The sequence below is a fragment of the Olea europaea genome, chromosome 8 (assembly GCF_002742605.1).
Source record: "Olea europaea var. sylvestris chromosome 8, O_europaea_v1, whole genome shotgun sequence".
NCBI lineage: Eukaryota > Viridiplantae > Streptophyta > Magnoliopsida > Lamiales > Oleaceae > Olea > Olea europaea.
This window is the reverse complement of record NC_036244.1, coordinates 18526576-18543371: the sequence shown is the minus strand read 5'-3', so window position 1 is coordinate 18543371 and position 16796 is coordinate 18526576. Positions and strand designations below refer to the sequence as shown.

The 16796-nt window shown below is 32.7% G+C and overlaps 2 protein-coding genes across 2 annotated transcripts in view; one reads left to right on the top strand and one right to left on the bottom strand.

Annotated features, from left to right (window-relative positions):
- Positions 1 to 734, top strand: part of LOC111399079 (kirola-like) — a 1828-nt gene extending 1094 nt beyond the window's left edge. Inside the window, exon 2 of the mRNA XM_023026307.1 lies at positions 260 to 734. Within this exon, the coding sequence (XP_022882075.1) occupies positions 260 to 534 (275 nt within the window). The 3' untranslated portion in view covers positions 535 to 734. The remainder of the gene's footprint in view (positions 1 to 259) is intronic.
- A 2156-nt stretch (positions 735 to 2890) lies between these two features.
- On the bottom strand, positions 2891 to 9013 carry LOC111399078 (phosphomannomutase/phosphoglucomutase). Its single transcript, XM_023026306.1, has 7 exons — positions 8406 to 9013; positions 6731 to 6994; positions 5223 to 5739; positions 4393 to 4595; positions 4007 to 4119; positions 3344 to 3484; positions 2891 to 3258 (listed from the first exon to the last, which is right to left on the bottom strand). The coding sequence occupies exons 1-7, from the start codon at positions 8934 to 8936 to the stop codon at positions 3180 to 3182; spliced, it is 1848 nt and encodes a 615-aa protein (XP_022882074.1). The 5' UTR covers positions 8937 to 9013; the 3' UTR covers positions 2891 to 3179.
- Positions 9014 to 16796: the final 7783 nt, after the last annotated feature.

Sequence of the window (16796 nt, the reverse complement as noted above, 5' to 3'; positions counted from 1 at the left end):
GTTTCTCAATTGTTTTTAGAAACAAAAAATAGATTCTTTCTACCATTATTAAGATGAGCAGAATATTTCTTTAATAACTCTCAACTTGTCAATTTGAGCTCTTACTGTACGTACTGGTTGTTCAATGAACTATTCAGAATTCCTAGGTTTAACTGCCTTTTGCTGATCAAACTAAATCGTTTTAATTTTAGTTGTCTCAAAGTATTAGGAGTTCTATATATTTAGGGTTCATATAAGCAGTTTCGATTGTGAATCCCAGATGGAAATGAGAGGGTATCCAAAGAAATGATTGAAGCTATAGACGACGAAAGAAAGACAGTGACCTACAAGGTGATCGAAGGAGATCTTGCAGAGTTATACAAGACCTTCAAATACATTATTATTGTCGACTCCAATGGAGACCGCAGCTTGATAACATGGACCTTAGAGTACGAGAAGAAGAACGAGAATGTCCCAGATCCCAACACAATGATGGCCTTGTGCCTTGCTCTTACTAAAGATATTGAGACTCACAATCTTGCTCAGCTCAATTAAAAAGCTTTATAAATTTTCAAGAGATGGCGCCTTTGCTTTGGATTACTATAAATAATGTGTGTGAATAAATTATGGACTTGGTAAAGTTCGCTTCTAAGAAATTCTGTAACTGCTTGCTTTCGCTGTTGTGTTATTAGATGTATTAATGTGAAATATAGTAATAATAAGAATAAAATATTTACATTCTGTGTTGATATGTATATGGAGATTTTTGAATCCGATTTCCAATGTTGGACGTTTATATTAATATATAGAGCAAGTCCAAATTAACCGAGTTGGCTGTACACGCTACTGTTTCACAGGGCCACTCACATTCTCTAGCAGGCCCTGTGAAATAGTGGCTTATACAGTCAGAATTATTTTGTCTAAATAGTATCGAGTAATTTATTTTCAATGTGCTAGTCTAAAAAATATTTGTCAAAGCAACATAATGGTATTCCATTAGTTTATGATAACAATGTTCTAAAAAACGTAAAGCATAGTTATGTACGGAGGTCAAGTTTCGATCTTTAAGAATATAGGCGAACTTAAGTGAGATCTAGGTGTAAAGAAGTGTTTTCTATTTTTAATATTATTTTAAATTTTAATCATTTTAAAAATCATTTAATAATTAAAATAAAATATACCAAACATCTAAAATTATAAAATACTATATTTACCTAATAATTTCTAAAATTAGTCAATTATACAATTTTTCAAATTTTCAAAACGCAAGAAAAAGACTGTTTCATAATTTCAAATTTTAATTAGACAAGCCCTACTTGAAATTTTCTAAAATGTTTTCATTTTTTACTTTTGTACAAATAAGTCATTTAAAAATTTGAAACTAAAGTCGAATATAAGTCTTTTAAAAAAGGAAAAAAAATAAAGTACCGCTAGACGCTCATTGCCAAAACATGGCATTTCATCTGAGCCTCGATCACGAAATCTTGGTGATTTTCTCTATTTAGTGAATGGGGAGTTGCTTTAAAATCTTCCGCCTTGCACCATCCCTGGAGCATATGCTTCAACAAGAATCACATAATGGTAGATTAGAAACCTCTAATAAAATGCTCGTCCATACCCTAACAGATTCCATAGTCCAAGGATTGGCGACTTCCATTCAATAACTTTGGCACTGGACGTTATCGAAGTTGGTATTATCGGGTCGAATGAATTCAATATTATACAATAGACTTTTGTTGGCATTCTAGGCTTCCTTCTCCCTTCATGACCTATCAGAATGAGAATTCAGAACTTTTTAATTGTGAATATCTGAATTGGTTGTTCACTGTCCAAGAATTCTTGTTTGAATAGTTTGTACCATTCATACATAGTGTTTTGATAGGCAGACCTTTTAGAATAGTGATAGCATCGACGGGTTACAAGTTGTGAAAGTTAGGCCGTATACTTTCTACTTTTCCCTAAATTAAAATTTATGACCTTTAATATGATTAGGGATGGTATACTAAAACCGAATCATTCACGATGAACGATAGAATCTTGTGTCTAGTATAAGGAGAATATGTGGCTCTTAAATGAAAAAGTAACAGCGAATGAGACTTTTGATGCATACAATATTATTTTTCTAATTACATTTTTACCAGAGTTTTTCAAATTTTATTTCTTGGCGTAAATGTCACAATTCCCCTCAAAAATTTTGAACAAGTGGTTTTTATTCCCCATAAAAGTTTTAGACTTTTTTTTTTAATTAATAAATGAAGGAAAATTGAGCATCTGAGCTTGTTAAATGAAAACTGATTTGTTTATTATTATTATTATTATTATTATTATTATTATTATTATTATTATTATTATTATTATTATTATATTTTATTATTATTATTTTGGAAAATATTATATCTATTGTTCTTATTATCTAGTCGATAGCCTCACATTCAAATCCAGTGACTGTAGCTACGAGATGATGCAGATTCAGAGGACGAAGGGTGGGCAACCGAGTTTTTTTTTTTTTTTTTTTTTAAATCAATTAGTGAACTCAAAATTATCATGTGCATCAATCCACCCTATCTCAGTTCCACAATTAAGGCCAATTTTACGAAGATTGATAACATGTCTTCTCTCCATTCCCCTAAAGACCAAAGGTATCATATTCAGAACTTTGAGTAGTGGAGATTTTAGTCACGAAAGTTTAAATATTTGGTTAAGCTTAAAAAATAAATTACATTGTTTTACAGCAACACAATTTATTTATTTATTTATTTATTTATTATTATTATTATTATTTTATCAAAATGCGTTTCTTATTTAATCAGAAACCAAAATATTCAAGCATACAAAGCTGATGTTATCTGTGGATCATTTGAATTTGTAAAATTATGAATATAAACTTGCACATTTTTGGGTGAAGAGATAGTTAATCAATGTGAACCAAATCGACAGATGATCTTGCTAAAAATAAGCTAGTATTAAAAAAAATGCACATAATTGTAGCATTTCATCGACTTTGTGTACACGCGTGCTTATATACTCAGCTGTACACAATTCTCGATACAAAATAATTTTAGGTTCAATAGAAATCAACTTCTATTTGTTTTCTCGACACGTTTCACCTTCTTTAATACTTTCCAATATTATTCAGTTTACCTCACTCAATTGACATGCCTTCACGGTCAATTAACATGCCTTCAAGGTTTTATCTTAGATTATATATTCCCGTTCCTGGCAAACTTGTCAATCTGAGATATGTCAAGAATTTTATCCATCCCACTGGCTTGTAGAAACCTGGCAACGGATAAATAAACAATTATACCAAGAGAATTTCAACATTGAGAATTAGGGTGTTTCTCTGTCAAGTGTAAATACGTACTTATCTCTTAGAGATATTGTCATGGATTGACAGCCTCCTGGAGTTGTGGACTGCAAATTGACTGCTATATTTGGGTTATGAATACTCTGCCGGAGGTGTATCCAACCATGTTGTCCATGTTCACCCTCTGTAACTTTAGCCCTGGATTTATATCCAAAATGAATTGAGCCTAATTCTCAATAAAGGGTTGACTGCAGAAATCATTTTCTAAACTCAGCTTAATTAATTAATAAATAAAATCTAGTGGAAGAACTAAAGCAACTACAATTTTAGCAACGCGACAGATTATGTTGGTTCTAATCAATCCCTTCCGCATTTAACATGTGCAGTACTCAGATTGCTTCATTCACATAAGGCTTCTTTAGAAAATTGTGCAAGAGAATAGAGAACTGAATATTTACACATACACTTGACGATCATCACATGAGAATCTATATCTTAACGATACTAAATAAGTTGACTATTGACCCTCGTTTGAAGTCCAAATTCTTGTCTATATAGGGTTCCGAGAAAGAGAGAGAGAGACCGTGGTGGGTTAGTAGAAAGTTTTGCTTTCCCAACGTACCTTAACTAGGCCTATTCACTTCCATGTTTAATTATTATTCTGTAACCATTTCATTGTCCCAATTTGGAGGAAAACTATCAATTATAATTATATGATACCTGTACATATGGGCATCAATGGCGGCTGGAGCGTCGTTGTAGTCCACAAGGCAGCCTTCGCTTACCCAGCAATCTCCGCAGGAATCTAATTCCCACCCTGGTATTCTTCCTTGCTACAGGTAAAAGTTTCCAATATTTTATTAGCTGGGAAATATATGTAAATGAACTTGGCAATTAAAGGAACAATGTTAGATAAATGGGCACTTGAAGTAATGAACCACAAGTAAATATCAATCTCGACTGTCAACCTATTATGATTGAATTGAATTACGTGAAAGAACAAAAACTTCTCACTACTGATGTGACCAAAAACCTTACTTATGTGGGAAGTTTTTATCCAAACCTCACAGGAGCAAGAGATCAGATCTGTTGAACTATATATGTACCTCAATGTAATCTTTGAACGTCTCAATCGCTTCCACACCTTTGGCCTTTGCATATCTAGGCTCGGCGAGGATATTCATTCTTAGCTCTACAGATTCTAGTGGCTCTTCGAGATCTTTTATAAGACTGCTAATTCCTTCATTATCTGATCCCTCTAGCTTCATCCTTACCATTTCAATTATAACTTTTACTACCATGTAAGCACCTGTAGATTTTATAGACACAAGTCGGGGCCAGATCTAGAAAAAAGAATAGTAAAAACTACTCAAATAGTACATAAAAGAGAGTGTGAAATAACCATTTTCTTGGACCTGTTATGCTTTATAGCAAAAAGCATTGATAAGTTGAAGGATAAAATATGCAAAAGATAAATGTATTGGACACGATGGTAGTAAGATGGATTCGTGGGTGGTAGACAAAAATGGATAAGATAAGAAATGAGTTCATATACTCAAAGATGGAGCTAACGACGATTCTCTTGTTTGGCACCTATTTAATTTAATATAATTAGTCAAGCATAATTTTTATTCACATTCCATAGGATCCAAACGTGCTACTTACTTATCCACCAATTATTTTTACCTATTCATAATTTAAAATGATTATAATCCATTCTCAAACAACGTAGCCAGTTGAGACTTGTTTTGACAAATGTAAAAAGCATTCATAAGAGTGACACGATCTCAGTATAATAGGTTAGAGGAAGGAAGAGTAAACAAAACTAGCTACCATATATTGTAGTTGTTGAGGATCTGGATACATAGAATTTTGAGTAGATCTAGCCACAGATTCTTGCAAAAAAATAAAGCAGAAAGGGGCAGAAAAACCTTACCATCATCAAGAAAATGGTTTTCTTTGAGGGCACCATGACCAGAGATTTCCATCATAAGATGTGTTTCAATTCCATCCTTATTAAGCTGGACACCCTTGTCAATCACATTCCTATAGCCAACTCGATACAGGCAATGCTGTCCGCCTCTATCTTTTATAAACCTAGTGAGTGCCATGCTTGTACGCGCATCAGTTACAATAGTGGTACCTGGGTGTTCCTTCAAGATTATTGTAGCCATAAGGGCAATAAGTTTATCACCATTTATGGGATTTCCTGCGCTATCAACTACACCACTTCGATCAACATCTGTGTCAAAAACAATTCCAAGATCGGCATTGTTTTCTAGCACTGCCGTTCTTGTTAAGGCCATTGCAGTTTTGTCCTCCGGATTGGGAATATGGTTGGGAAACATCCCATCCGGATTGAGGTGGAGAGAGCCAAAGGTATCTGCTCCAAGCTTGTCTAATACATCCCATGTGAAGAACCCTCCTGATCCATTTCCAGCATTTACAATTATCTGCATTGTGAATGAGCTTGTTATAAGCAAATAAATTCTTTCGAACCGAAAGTTTAATCAAGTAGTTTAGCATGGTAATAAAATAAAGAAAGGTCACCAAATGTCACTGCCACTTATACAAAAAAATAAAAATAAAAAATTGCACCAACCAATTAGGCGTGTGTTTTGAAAAATGAATTTGTCCTTCACATGCGGGGATATCAGGATATGTATGAATATAATTAAATTTTTTTTATTGGCTAATTATATCAACATCATTGTTTTGCCATTTCAAGCACACTAATAGAATAGAAACATTATCACCAGTAAGATTTACTAATTAATTGAAGGTTATATACAAAAATACAACTAAAAAAATAGGGAACATAAAATCGACAAGAACAAAAGTTGACTACCTTCATTACAATTAAAATGTGACGTGACAAAATAAAAGGCCATAGCATGAATATAATTACCTTTCTTCATCTCTAACTGAATATGTAATTTTTCTAAAATTTATTTTCGATCTGACATTCTCCCATAAAATAATTTCACATAAACCTATATTTTTCCTAATTTTTTAACCACACATTCTCGAAAAATCATCAACTCAAAATACATTTTCCTTGAAAAATGGGGCTCAAACAGGGGAATCATTAAAAAATTTTGCACTAATGACTACAATCTAACAAACCTACAAATAGTAACAAAAATAATTATCATAAAATTAAGAAGTGGGGCTAAGTATTTGATGATCCAAGATTTTAATTAATCTAGAGCTCAATTGTGTATAAAGATTTGAATCCAAATCTCATTAACTATGTTATAGTACGAAATTTGAAGGCATTTTATATGGTCCATAGGATGATAAACTTGTTACAATTACTTAGTAAAATCGCCTTCTAATTTGAGCGATCAAGGGTTCACAACGTAGTTAAAAGAAAAAGGGCAGGCCTTTTATGAACTTCATTTTAATAGTAGTTGTTGGCATATAAAATGTTTTAAAGAGAACCTGAAATCCTTGAAGAGGAGTGTCATAATGCAATGGATGGTTGACTCTTTGCTTGATGATATCTCGGAGATGTGCTGCATATGTGCTCATGAAGTCGACTCTCATCGGTGGGGTCTGAAGCATGGTCGATACCTTTGCAAGCCTGTTGGCATATTTCCGAGCAGCCTTATCGCATATTTCCTCCACATCCGGTGATGTCAAACCTCCTTTTTTGGTGAAGAATTTCAACCCATTTCTTGTATATGGCAAGTGAGATGCCGTCATCTGTCCAACATAGATAAAATTTGCATTTCATTAATATCAAGCTCAAGGGTTATTTATTTGGAGAAATGCTATAAATAAAGATTTTTTTTAAACAGATTTTATACAAAAAAAACAGTTGTTTTTTACAGCAGTCAATCCCTGTGAGACAGTTGTCCCATGTATAAAATTTGGTAAAAAAAACTATATCTGCAGAATAATTCATTTATTTGACAACATGCATTTTGACATTTCTCAAATTTTATATTAATTTAACAATCGAGATTTTTCAAAGTTGGTCCTCAACTTTTATGGTTTATACAATAAGTTAATCCCCAACTTTAAAATAAAGTATTTTAGTCTTTAACCTTGAACTGTTATTGTATAAGTAAACTCAATGGAGTGTTCTTGTTAAATTTTCAGCTAAAATAGCAAATGCAAAGCATGTAGTATGTAGTTAGTTTAAAATAAATAACGGAAGAAATAGATTAAAAAAAATGAAAAATAGCAAAAAATAAATCCATCCCATCATACCCTAGTCTCGTATCCCACACCTTTTACCTTCACCCACTCATTGTTTTGCTTCACGCTCCACTATATTCTTTCTTTACTTTTTGTAACATTTATTTTTTGTAAAGACAAGTGTAAAATAATCTTTTCAGAAAAATTAACTTAATGAACATTTGAATAGAATTTCTCCACATAGACTATTTGTACTGCAACAATGCCGACGATACCAATTCACCTTTTATAATTGGTTAAGATTGGTGTTATCACAATTGTGATTCATGGGCTCAAGGATTGGTACACCCTGCACTCCACTCCTCCTAAAGATAAAATAAAATAAAACAACATCAATGATTGAAATGCTCTATTTAAAATGTTGAGGACCAACATGCTTTAGAGACCATAGGTTAGGGACCAAGTCTGCAATTTTCCCTTGACGTTAGGGCTTCAACATCAAAACGAAATTAAGTTGAACCTGTTTGTCTACTATTTTCCAAAAATTTTTTTCTTAAAACTCATTTTCAACCACACATTCTCAAAAATAAAAAATAAAAAATAAAAAAAAATAAATTAATACTTCAAAACTCATTTTTCCCAAAAATCTCTTTTTAATGGGCATCAAATAGGAGCTAAGCTAGGTTTTGAAAGGGTATACTACATTTCTACGAATACTTAAAAAAATATTTTAATAGACTTTTCGTCATTATATATTTTTATACAAGTGTTACAAAAAGTTTCATTACTATACTAGAAACTCAGAATATTTGACAATTTAACTGTAGTGGTCACAAGCTAACTCGATATGCTCGTGTCACTAGTTTATGTCATGCGAGGAGGGCGATTACTATCGGGACATAAATGATTACTAAAGAAAAAAAATATGCTTAATTATAACAAGAGTAATCAGTCAGTCAGTTCTATACTATACCATTATAGAAGCATCATATATAAATGGAGGCAGCAATATACTCATAAAGCAAGCTGGTGTGGTTGCAAGTCCCATATCAAATGCCACACACCCCGCCCTAGCAAGACCAGCAAAAACAGCTGCACTCAAATTTGCACCCGAAATTCTTGGATCCCTTCCGAGTGATATCTTAACATCTTTCACAGGTCTGCCCTTTTCTTTCTCCAATCCATTCTTAACCCATTCTCCAAAACTCTCTGCAATAGCCTCCACGGCAGGCGGCGTTAGGTCGACTGCTCGGCCTTTTTCGCCTTCCAAAGCCACCCCACGAACGTCGGAGCCATTTTGTAGCCTTCTAATCTTGTCCATTTCTTCATCCACCACCGCTTCATTATACTTTGCAGTGCTTGAGGACTGTACACGTAGTGAAGATTTGTTCAAAGAAAATGAGTAATTAATATGGAATGGTTTGTTTGTTGGAAATGATGGGAAGTTTGTGTTTGCAGTAATGTGGTGGTGTAGAGATTGTGAAGGAGTAGAAGTGGAAGCCATTTTTGCTGCAAATTTTGGTGCTTGGAGGAATTAAATTATTTTTAGGCCAAAATAAGAAGTTAAGAAGATAACATTCGCTCAATGAAGCAGAACCCTACATTTGTATATCAATCTGCAAGGAAAAAATATCTGCGAACAAGCTTCCAAATGCATTGATATTTACGTTGTTTTATTTGAACTATATATCCCACGTTCATTTCCAGAAATTTGTGACAAAGGTATATTCTCTTATGCAGAGTTAGCAAAAAAATCAACTTTCTTATCAGTATGTCCTACGTGGCATGATTGGGACCTAATCGGCTGACTAAGAAGTGATCCATGCGGAGCTGCTGGCAAGGCCGACCACTCTATCACTGAGCAAATTCGGCTAGCTGATAAGCACACGAAGCTTTCAATTGCACTGATATTTTACTTTTTTATATATATCTGAGCAATTATATCACACGTTCATTTGCAAAAGCTTGTGTCAATTGACATATATTCTCCTGTATAGAATACTTCCTTTCGCTTTGATACCAATTGAAATTGCATTGCCATGTCACAAGGAGGATAGTTATACCGATTCGGTATACTCAAATATGTCCTCAGTACGATTCATCCATGGCCACATTCAAAAATTGATTTTGATCCAATTTGTGAGAATTAGTAGAAAAGTCAAATTCCTTATGATACATCAGATCTGCCTCAATGCAAAAGTTGCTTACTACTGTTATAATTTGATGTTCAATTTATAACGGTAAGTATATTGGAATGACAATGCATCCATATCGATGTGTAAAGTAAGTACGAAAATATTAAAAATAAAACGAGAAGAAAAAATGGAGTTGAAATTTTGGCATAAACTAGTGCTCGACATCACTTTCACTAATCTGAGGTCAAAACACTGGCCTGAGTGGTCGTCCAGGCCAATTTTTTGACCGTTGGGCTTGAAATTTTTGGTTCATTTTTTGGCACCTCTTCATGAAAAAGTACATTTTTTTTTTGAACCTTTAAAGCATTTTCGGTGGTGTATGATTGAGAATCTATATATATGAGATAGATTTCATTTCGCTACACAATTATTACACCATCAACAATTGAAATCATTCCATTTATAAAGAGTTTTTGTTAAGTCGAATCGCTAAGAATCGAAATCGGATCGATGGTACGAGTAGAAAAATTAAATTTGCAGAACAATAAAATTCGAACACAAAGATATGTTTCGCCTTAAAAAGGGTCCGAATGTTCAGCCTTTCGACCTAATCACTCGTTGAGCATCACCAAAAAGTGATATAGCTTAAGATCCACTAACTATCAATCAAGAATAATACAAATATACGAAGAAACCCTTGGTTTCTTCGAGTTTCCTTTCGCCTCTTTACACAGAACAACCAAAATACCTCTCAATGACTAATAGACTATACAATAACAATCATACTACATCACTAAGAAATCAGATTGAGAAGAACACCAAGAGTATTTTGGATTTATAATGAAATCGAAAACCCTAATCTTTCACTTAGAGAGAAAAGGAGAAAGTACCCGAAAGGACACACAGAGTCTCGTTACCAGAATGAGGGCCAAAACCAAGTTAAGTATCTGAACAGCTAAACGTCACAAACCAAGGGCCAAGATACAGCCACGTGGACGATTGATCTCGACCCTTAAAGAGGCATTCACGATTCTTCAACACAAACACGCTTTTAGAACCCGGAATATAATGGACCTAAAGCTTGCTTAAACCAATTGGGCCAAAAAAAATAGTGAGGCAGCCCACAAAACAATAACAGTTTTACAAAAGTCTTTTTACATATTCATATTTTGAGTATTCTTCAAGTTTTAAGGAGAAAATACAAGTGCTTAGTATTTTTCTTCTTCTGAAACTTGTTAAATCCTACAAACCATTTAACTTGAGTCTTTTTAAGCATCAAAAAAATTCTAGAAGGAGCAAATTTAGTTTGAGGATAGCGATTATGCGTTCAAGTCAATTTTCGGCGTTTCTCTTTCTTTGGATTCTTTTCTTCATTCCCTTATTAGGATCAAGTTTTTCCAACATTAATCTCAAACTAAATTTTCTATAGAGAACAAATATACCATGGCTACCATCAAACTTATAAATCTATAACTTGTTCGCTTGGATCGATTTGATGGAACAAGTTTCACTTGATGGCAAGACAAGTAAAAGTTCCTTTTCACAGCGTTGAAGATTTTCTACATCCTTGATCCGAAGTTGGCACAACTACTAGAACCAACAAATGGAGATACCAATGCCATAAGAGTCCATAGGTAAAAGCATCAAGAAGATGAATTAATTTATCGTGGTCACATATTCAATGTACTAGCCGGCTGATTCTATGATCTCTACACCAACACATCATCGGCAAAAGATATTTGGGATGCATTAGAGAGTAAATGCAAAGTCGAAGAAGAAGGTACAAGGAAATTCTTGATTTCGAGATATTTCGATTTTAAATTTATTGAAAACATTCATCTTCTCCTCCAAATGCATGAATAACAAGTACTCTTCAACAACCTAAAGGCAATCAAGATTGAACTTCCTAAATCTTTCCAAGTGAGGCCAATTATTGCTAAACTCCCGAGGACTTGGAAAAGATATCGAAAGAAGATTTTTCATAGTTTCGAAGACTACTCTTTGGAACAAATTTAGAAATATCTTCAAATTGAGGAAGAATCAAGAGCAAGAGATAAAAGTGAAAACTCTTATGAAGGCACTTCAAAAACCAATGACGTGAAAAAAGACCGAACTTTTCAATAAATCCAACAAGAGGAAATAACGAATGCAAAAGTCCAATAAGAAGCCTAAGGGAGATTGTTTTGTGTGTGGAAAACTCAAATATTTTGCAAAGGATTGTCGACACAGGAAAAAAAAATAAAAAAATAAAAAAAGAGAGGGTAAACTGAACTCGATTGATGAAAATAGTATTGTGGTTACGGTAAGAGAAATAAATGCTATCAAGAGAAAAGTTTCTGGTTGGTGTTAAGATACATGTGTAACTATACATGTATCATATGATAAGTCACTTTTTAAGACTTATCATGAATCAAATGGAGAGCAAGATATTCAAATGGTAATGAAGGCCATTCCAAAGTTGCAGGGAAAAAAATGTTGATATTATCTTCGCTTCCAAAAAACCATTAAATTAACAAATGTACTACATGTTCTTGAAATGAATAGGAACTTAGTGAATAATCTATTACGAAAACTGAGCATCAAAAGTGTTTATGAATCCGAAACCTTTGTATTATGCCAAAATGGGAAATTTATTGGAAAAGGCAATTCAAGTGAAGAAATGGTGAAATTGTATACTACTACTGACAATATTATTAATAATAAAGTTAATTTTGCCTATATTGTTGATTCATTTACTTTATGACACGCTAGATTAGGTCATATAGGTAAAAGTACTTTAAAAAGATTGTTAAAATGTGACTTAGCCCCTGTTTGATCCCCATTTTTATAAGAATGCATTTTTTTACTTTTCATTTTCAACCACAAATTCTTATATAAAATAATAATACACGTATTTCAAAAATATTTTCTTACTTTTTAACCGCACATATTACTCTAAGTATACTTATGTTATTTAATGAAACATAAACATGAAGCATTTGGTATATTTAAGACTTACAAAAATGAAGCTGAAAATCACCTAAATAAGAAAATAAAAATACTTAAAAGTGATAGAGGATGTGAATACTTTTCTAGTGATTTTAGCTTATTTTGTAAACAATAAGGCATAGTATATCATTGTTCTGCATCTACGACACCTGAACAAAATGGTTTGGCTGAAAAAAAAAAGATAGAATATTAAAAGGTTTCTTCTTATGATTTGTGGAAATGGAGAAAATCAAACATTGAATACTTCAAAATGGGAAGTGTCTTGTATATTGTAACACATACCCTAAGAAGACCAAGTTAGGTCCAAGAGGCATTAAACATACATTTGTTGAATATGCTAATTATAGCAAATCATATAGATTATTGAAATTGGAGACCAATGTGATAGTTGAATCAATTGACATGGAGTTCTTTGAAAGTTTACCATCTTTGGATAATGAAGTAAGGAAATTCATAAAGAAATGCCTAACTCTAGTGAACACGAGATGAAACATCTCTTAAAGATGTTAGTGAAACTAGTTAAACTCGAATAAGTAAAAGAACTCAGATAGAAAAGACTTTATAATCAGATGAAATTGACTCTCAACTTAAATCACTTTATTCAGTAGAAGAAAATGAGAAGAATGTTGTAAGAGTAATACCTTTTGTTTTACAAGTGAAAATTGGTCCTAAATTTCATAGAGAAGCTATAGCTTCTCGTTAGATGGTATTTTTTGGAAAAATGCAATTAAATATTAAATGGATTCTGTCATATCAAACAACACATGAAAACTTGTCAATTTTACCACCCCAGCTCTAAACCTATTAGTTGTAAATGGGTATTTAGGAAAAAATATAATGTTGATGGCTCTCTTAATACCTTTAAAGCTGGATGAGTGGCTAAGGTTATTGACAGAAGTAATAGATTATTTTGATACATATGCACCGGTACCTAGAATAGCATCAATTACGATATTATTTAGTTCAGCATCCATGTATGACTTCCATGTTCATCAAATCGATGTCAAAACGGCATTCTTAAATGGAGATCTCAATGCGAAGGTTTTTATGGAACAACTTGAAGGGTCTTTTTTACTTGAAAATGAAAACAAGGTGTGCAAGCTAGTAAAATCATTATATGGTTTAAAACAAGCACCTAAGAAATGACATGGAAATTTTGACTTAACAATTATTTCATTTGGGTTCAAACATAATAGTGTAAATAAATGTTTGTATTTCAAAATATGATATAATTGAGTTATATTTATTTGCTTATAGGTTGACGACATGTTGATTTTAAGTAATTACATGGATATCATAAAACAAATGAAGAAGTTCCTATACTCCACATTCAAGATGGAGAATTTTGGATAAGTGGATAAAAGAGTGTAATACCCTCTTGATCCAGTTCTAAACTTATAAAGAATGATCGAAGAGCTGTTGCTTAATTGAAATAAGCAAGTGTTATAGGGAGTTTTATGTATGCAATTCAATGCATAAAACTAGACATAGCATTTGCAATTAGTAAACCGGTTTATAATAATCTGAGCAAAAAATATTAGAAGGTCATTGGGAGAGTTCTTGGCCAATTAAAGAAAACCAAAAACTTAGGTTTACAATATTCTAAATTTTTAGCTATATTAGAAGGATTTACTGATGCAATTGGATATCTAGCACTAGTGAAAATAAATCTACTTCGGGTTGAGTATTCACTATTGGATGAAGTGTACTTTTGTGGAATTCTAAGAAACAAACATGCGTAACACATTCAACCATGGAATCTAAATTCATGGCATTATCAGATACTGAGAAAGAAGCTGAGTGGCTTAAGGATTCACTATATGAGATACATTTGGGATTGAAGAGTACATCTTCGATATCTATCATGTGTGATAGTCAAGTCACATTAGGAAAGACATACAATGGGAAGTCTAAACATATGATTCTAAGATGTGACTACATAAGTAAATTAATCAAGAGGAAAATAATTTCTCTAAATTACGTTAAGAGAACCTAGCGGATCCTTTAACTAAACCTCTTAATAGGAATTTAGTCATATCTACTTCGAGTAAGATGCGATTGAAACTCTTAAACTAAAAGATCTACCAATAAAAGTAACGCTGCCTATCATTACTAAAACAGTATTCCATAGGTTCGAAATTTAATAACAAGTCATTAGACAAGTGGATAGTTTTAGCATTATATTTTTAAGTACCATATCCTAATTATATAATGGTGGTTGTTGCTTAAATGAGGGTTGACGTTTAAAGCTCTTAACGAAATTCAGTATTAGGTATAAGTATCTCTAAAAGTAACAAAAATATTGGAAGAGTTTCACCTAGATGAATTTCAAAATGGTGCCACCTCAATAGAATGTTGAAATTTCTCTCTTAAAAGTTCAACGAATAGGATAAGCACAGGACCATATTAGCTAAGCGAGTTTGAGGAACTTGTGAACACATGACACTTGTTTGTGTTTTCACTAGTATTATCACAAGAAATAACTGGGTCAAAGTTAGTATGGTACCCCTAATTTCGATCGTACTTTGTGAAAATTACATTGTGGTTATATTCAAATTGAAATATATATAATCCGTACGCATAAATGTTGCTATTTTGAATATGTGTATCATTAGATAGTTGAACAAGTGGGGGATTATTGTAATATGGTGTTAAATTTATAATGACGAGTACATTAGTATGATAATCCATCCATATGAGTGTTTATAGTACGTACGAAAATACCGAAAACAAAATGAGAAGAAAAAACTTAAGATGATGAAATTTTGGCATGGGCGGGTGCCAAACATTTCTTTAAATAACCCGAGGCCAAATCCTTGGCCTGGGCAATCTTTTTTACTGTTGGGTTTGAAATTTCTGGTTCGTTCTTGGCACATTTTCATGAAATAATACACCTTTAGGCCTTTTCGTGGGTATGATTGAAAATCTATATATATGAGATAGATTTTACTCTCTACACAATTAGTACACCACCAACAATTGAAATCATTCCTTGCATAGAGAGTTTTATAAAAGTCTCTTCACATATTCATCATTTTGAGTATTTTTCAAGTTTTAAGGAGAGAAACACAAGTGTTTAGTGTCTTTCTTCTTCTATAGCTTGTTAAATCATACAAACCATTTGCGGTGAGTCCAAAAACAATCCTAGAAGAGGCAAATTTATTTTGAGGATAGGGATTACATGTTCAAGTCAATTTTCGGTGTTTCTCTTTCTTTGGTTTCTTTTCTCCATTCCCTTGTTAGGATTAAGTTTTTCCAACACCTACTCCCTTGATCACAATGAATTAATTTCTCTTTGACAAATTCAATAATTTTAGTAACAACACTTGTAAATTATAGACTCAATTAAATTTTGGTTGTGCTGTACAAATCAAATAGTCGGAGTTTTTATCAAGTAAACATATAAAAGCGTGTATTGTACCTTGTTTTGGCCTCATATTTATAGTAAAGTGTGAGAAACCTTAGATGAGGCTTCCCAAGCATTTCTAGGACATTGTGGACGAGCAAATGGTTAGTTTTATTTTGTTTAGCTACCAGAAAATACTTTTGATAATTGTTACTATCGTATCCAGTTGGTCAACTCTATAATATTGCTAAACTTCTATGTATTTTATAGCAACATGGATAAATTTTGAATCTAGAATTCACTAACAAAGTTTTGTAGGGAGGCAAAATATTAATTGTCAAGATTATTTTAATCTCTATACATCTGTATAAAGCAGCTACCTTATGGTGAACAAGCAAAACGAAAAATATTTTGATTTTATTCAAAGAAAAATCAAATTAAATCTTATATATGCTATCCTAAGGGTCTGTTATCTTACGGTTCTGCACATTTATATTACAACTTGCAGATTTTTAAATATTATTAGTTAAATTTCTAGTTCCATTTAGTGTGGAGGTGGCTCTTCACAACACTAGTCTCAACTATCTGGAGTAATATGTACATCATTAGAAGTCATTCTAATTGCACTGCACTCTGAAAAGGATCCTTGATCTTAGCCCTATAATCTTGGTCACACTACCAGTCTACAGGAGCAAATCATGGACACGTTAATCTCAGCTCTAAAATCATGGATAATCAACCAGTCTACAGCCACAAATCATGGACATGATTGCTGTAAATTTGCTGCTATTCCTTGTATATTGATTCACTATTAATAGGCTTCCTAGTATAGCCTTTTGGTTTATGTATATTTATAGCTTGCTGCCCTCATTGCAATCTGTGTACAAAAGCCAAA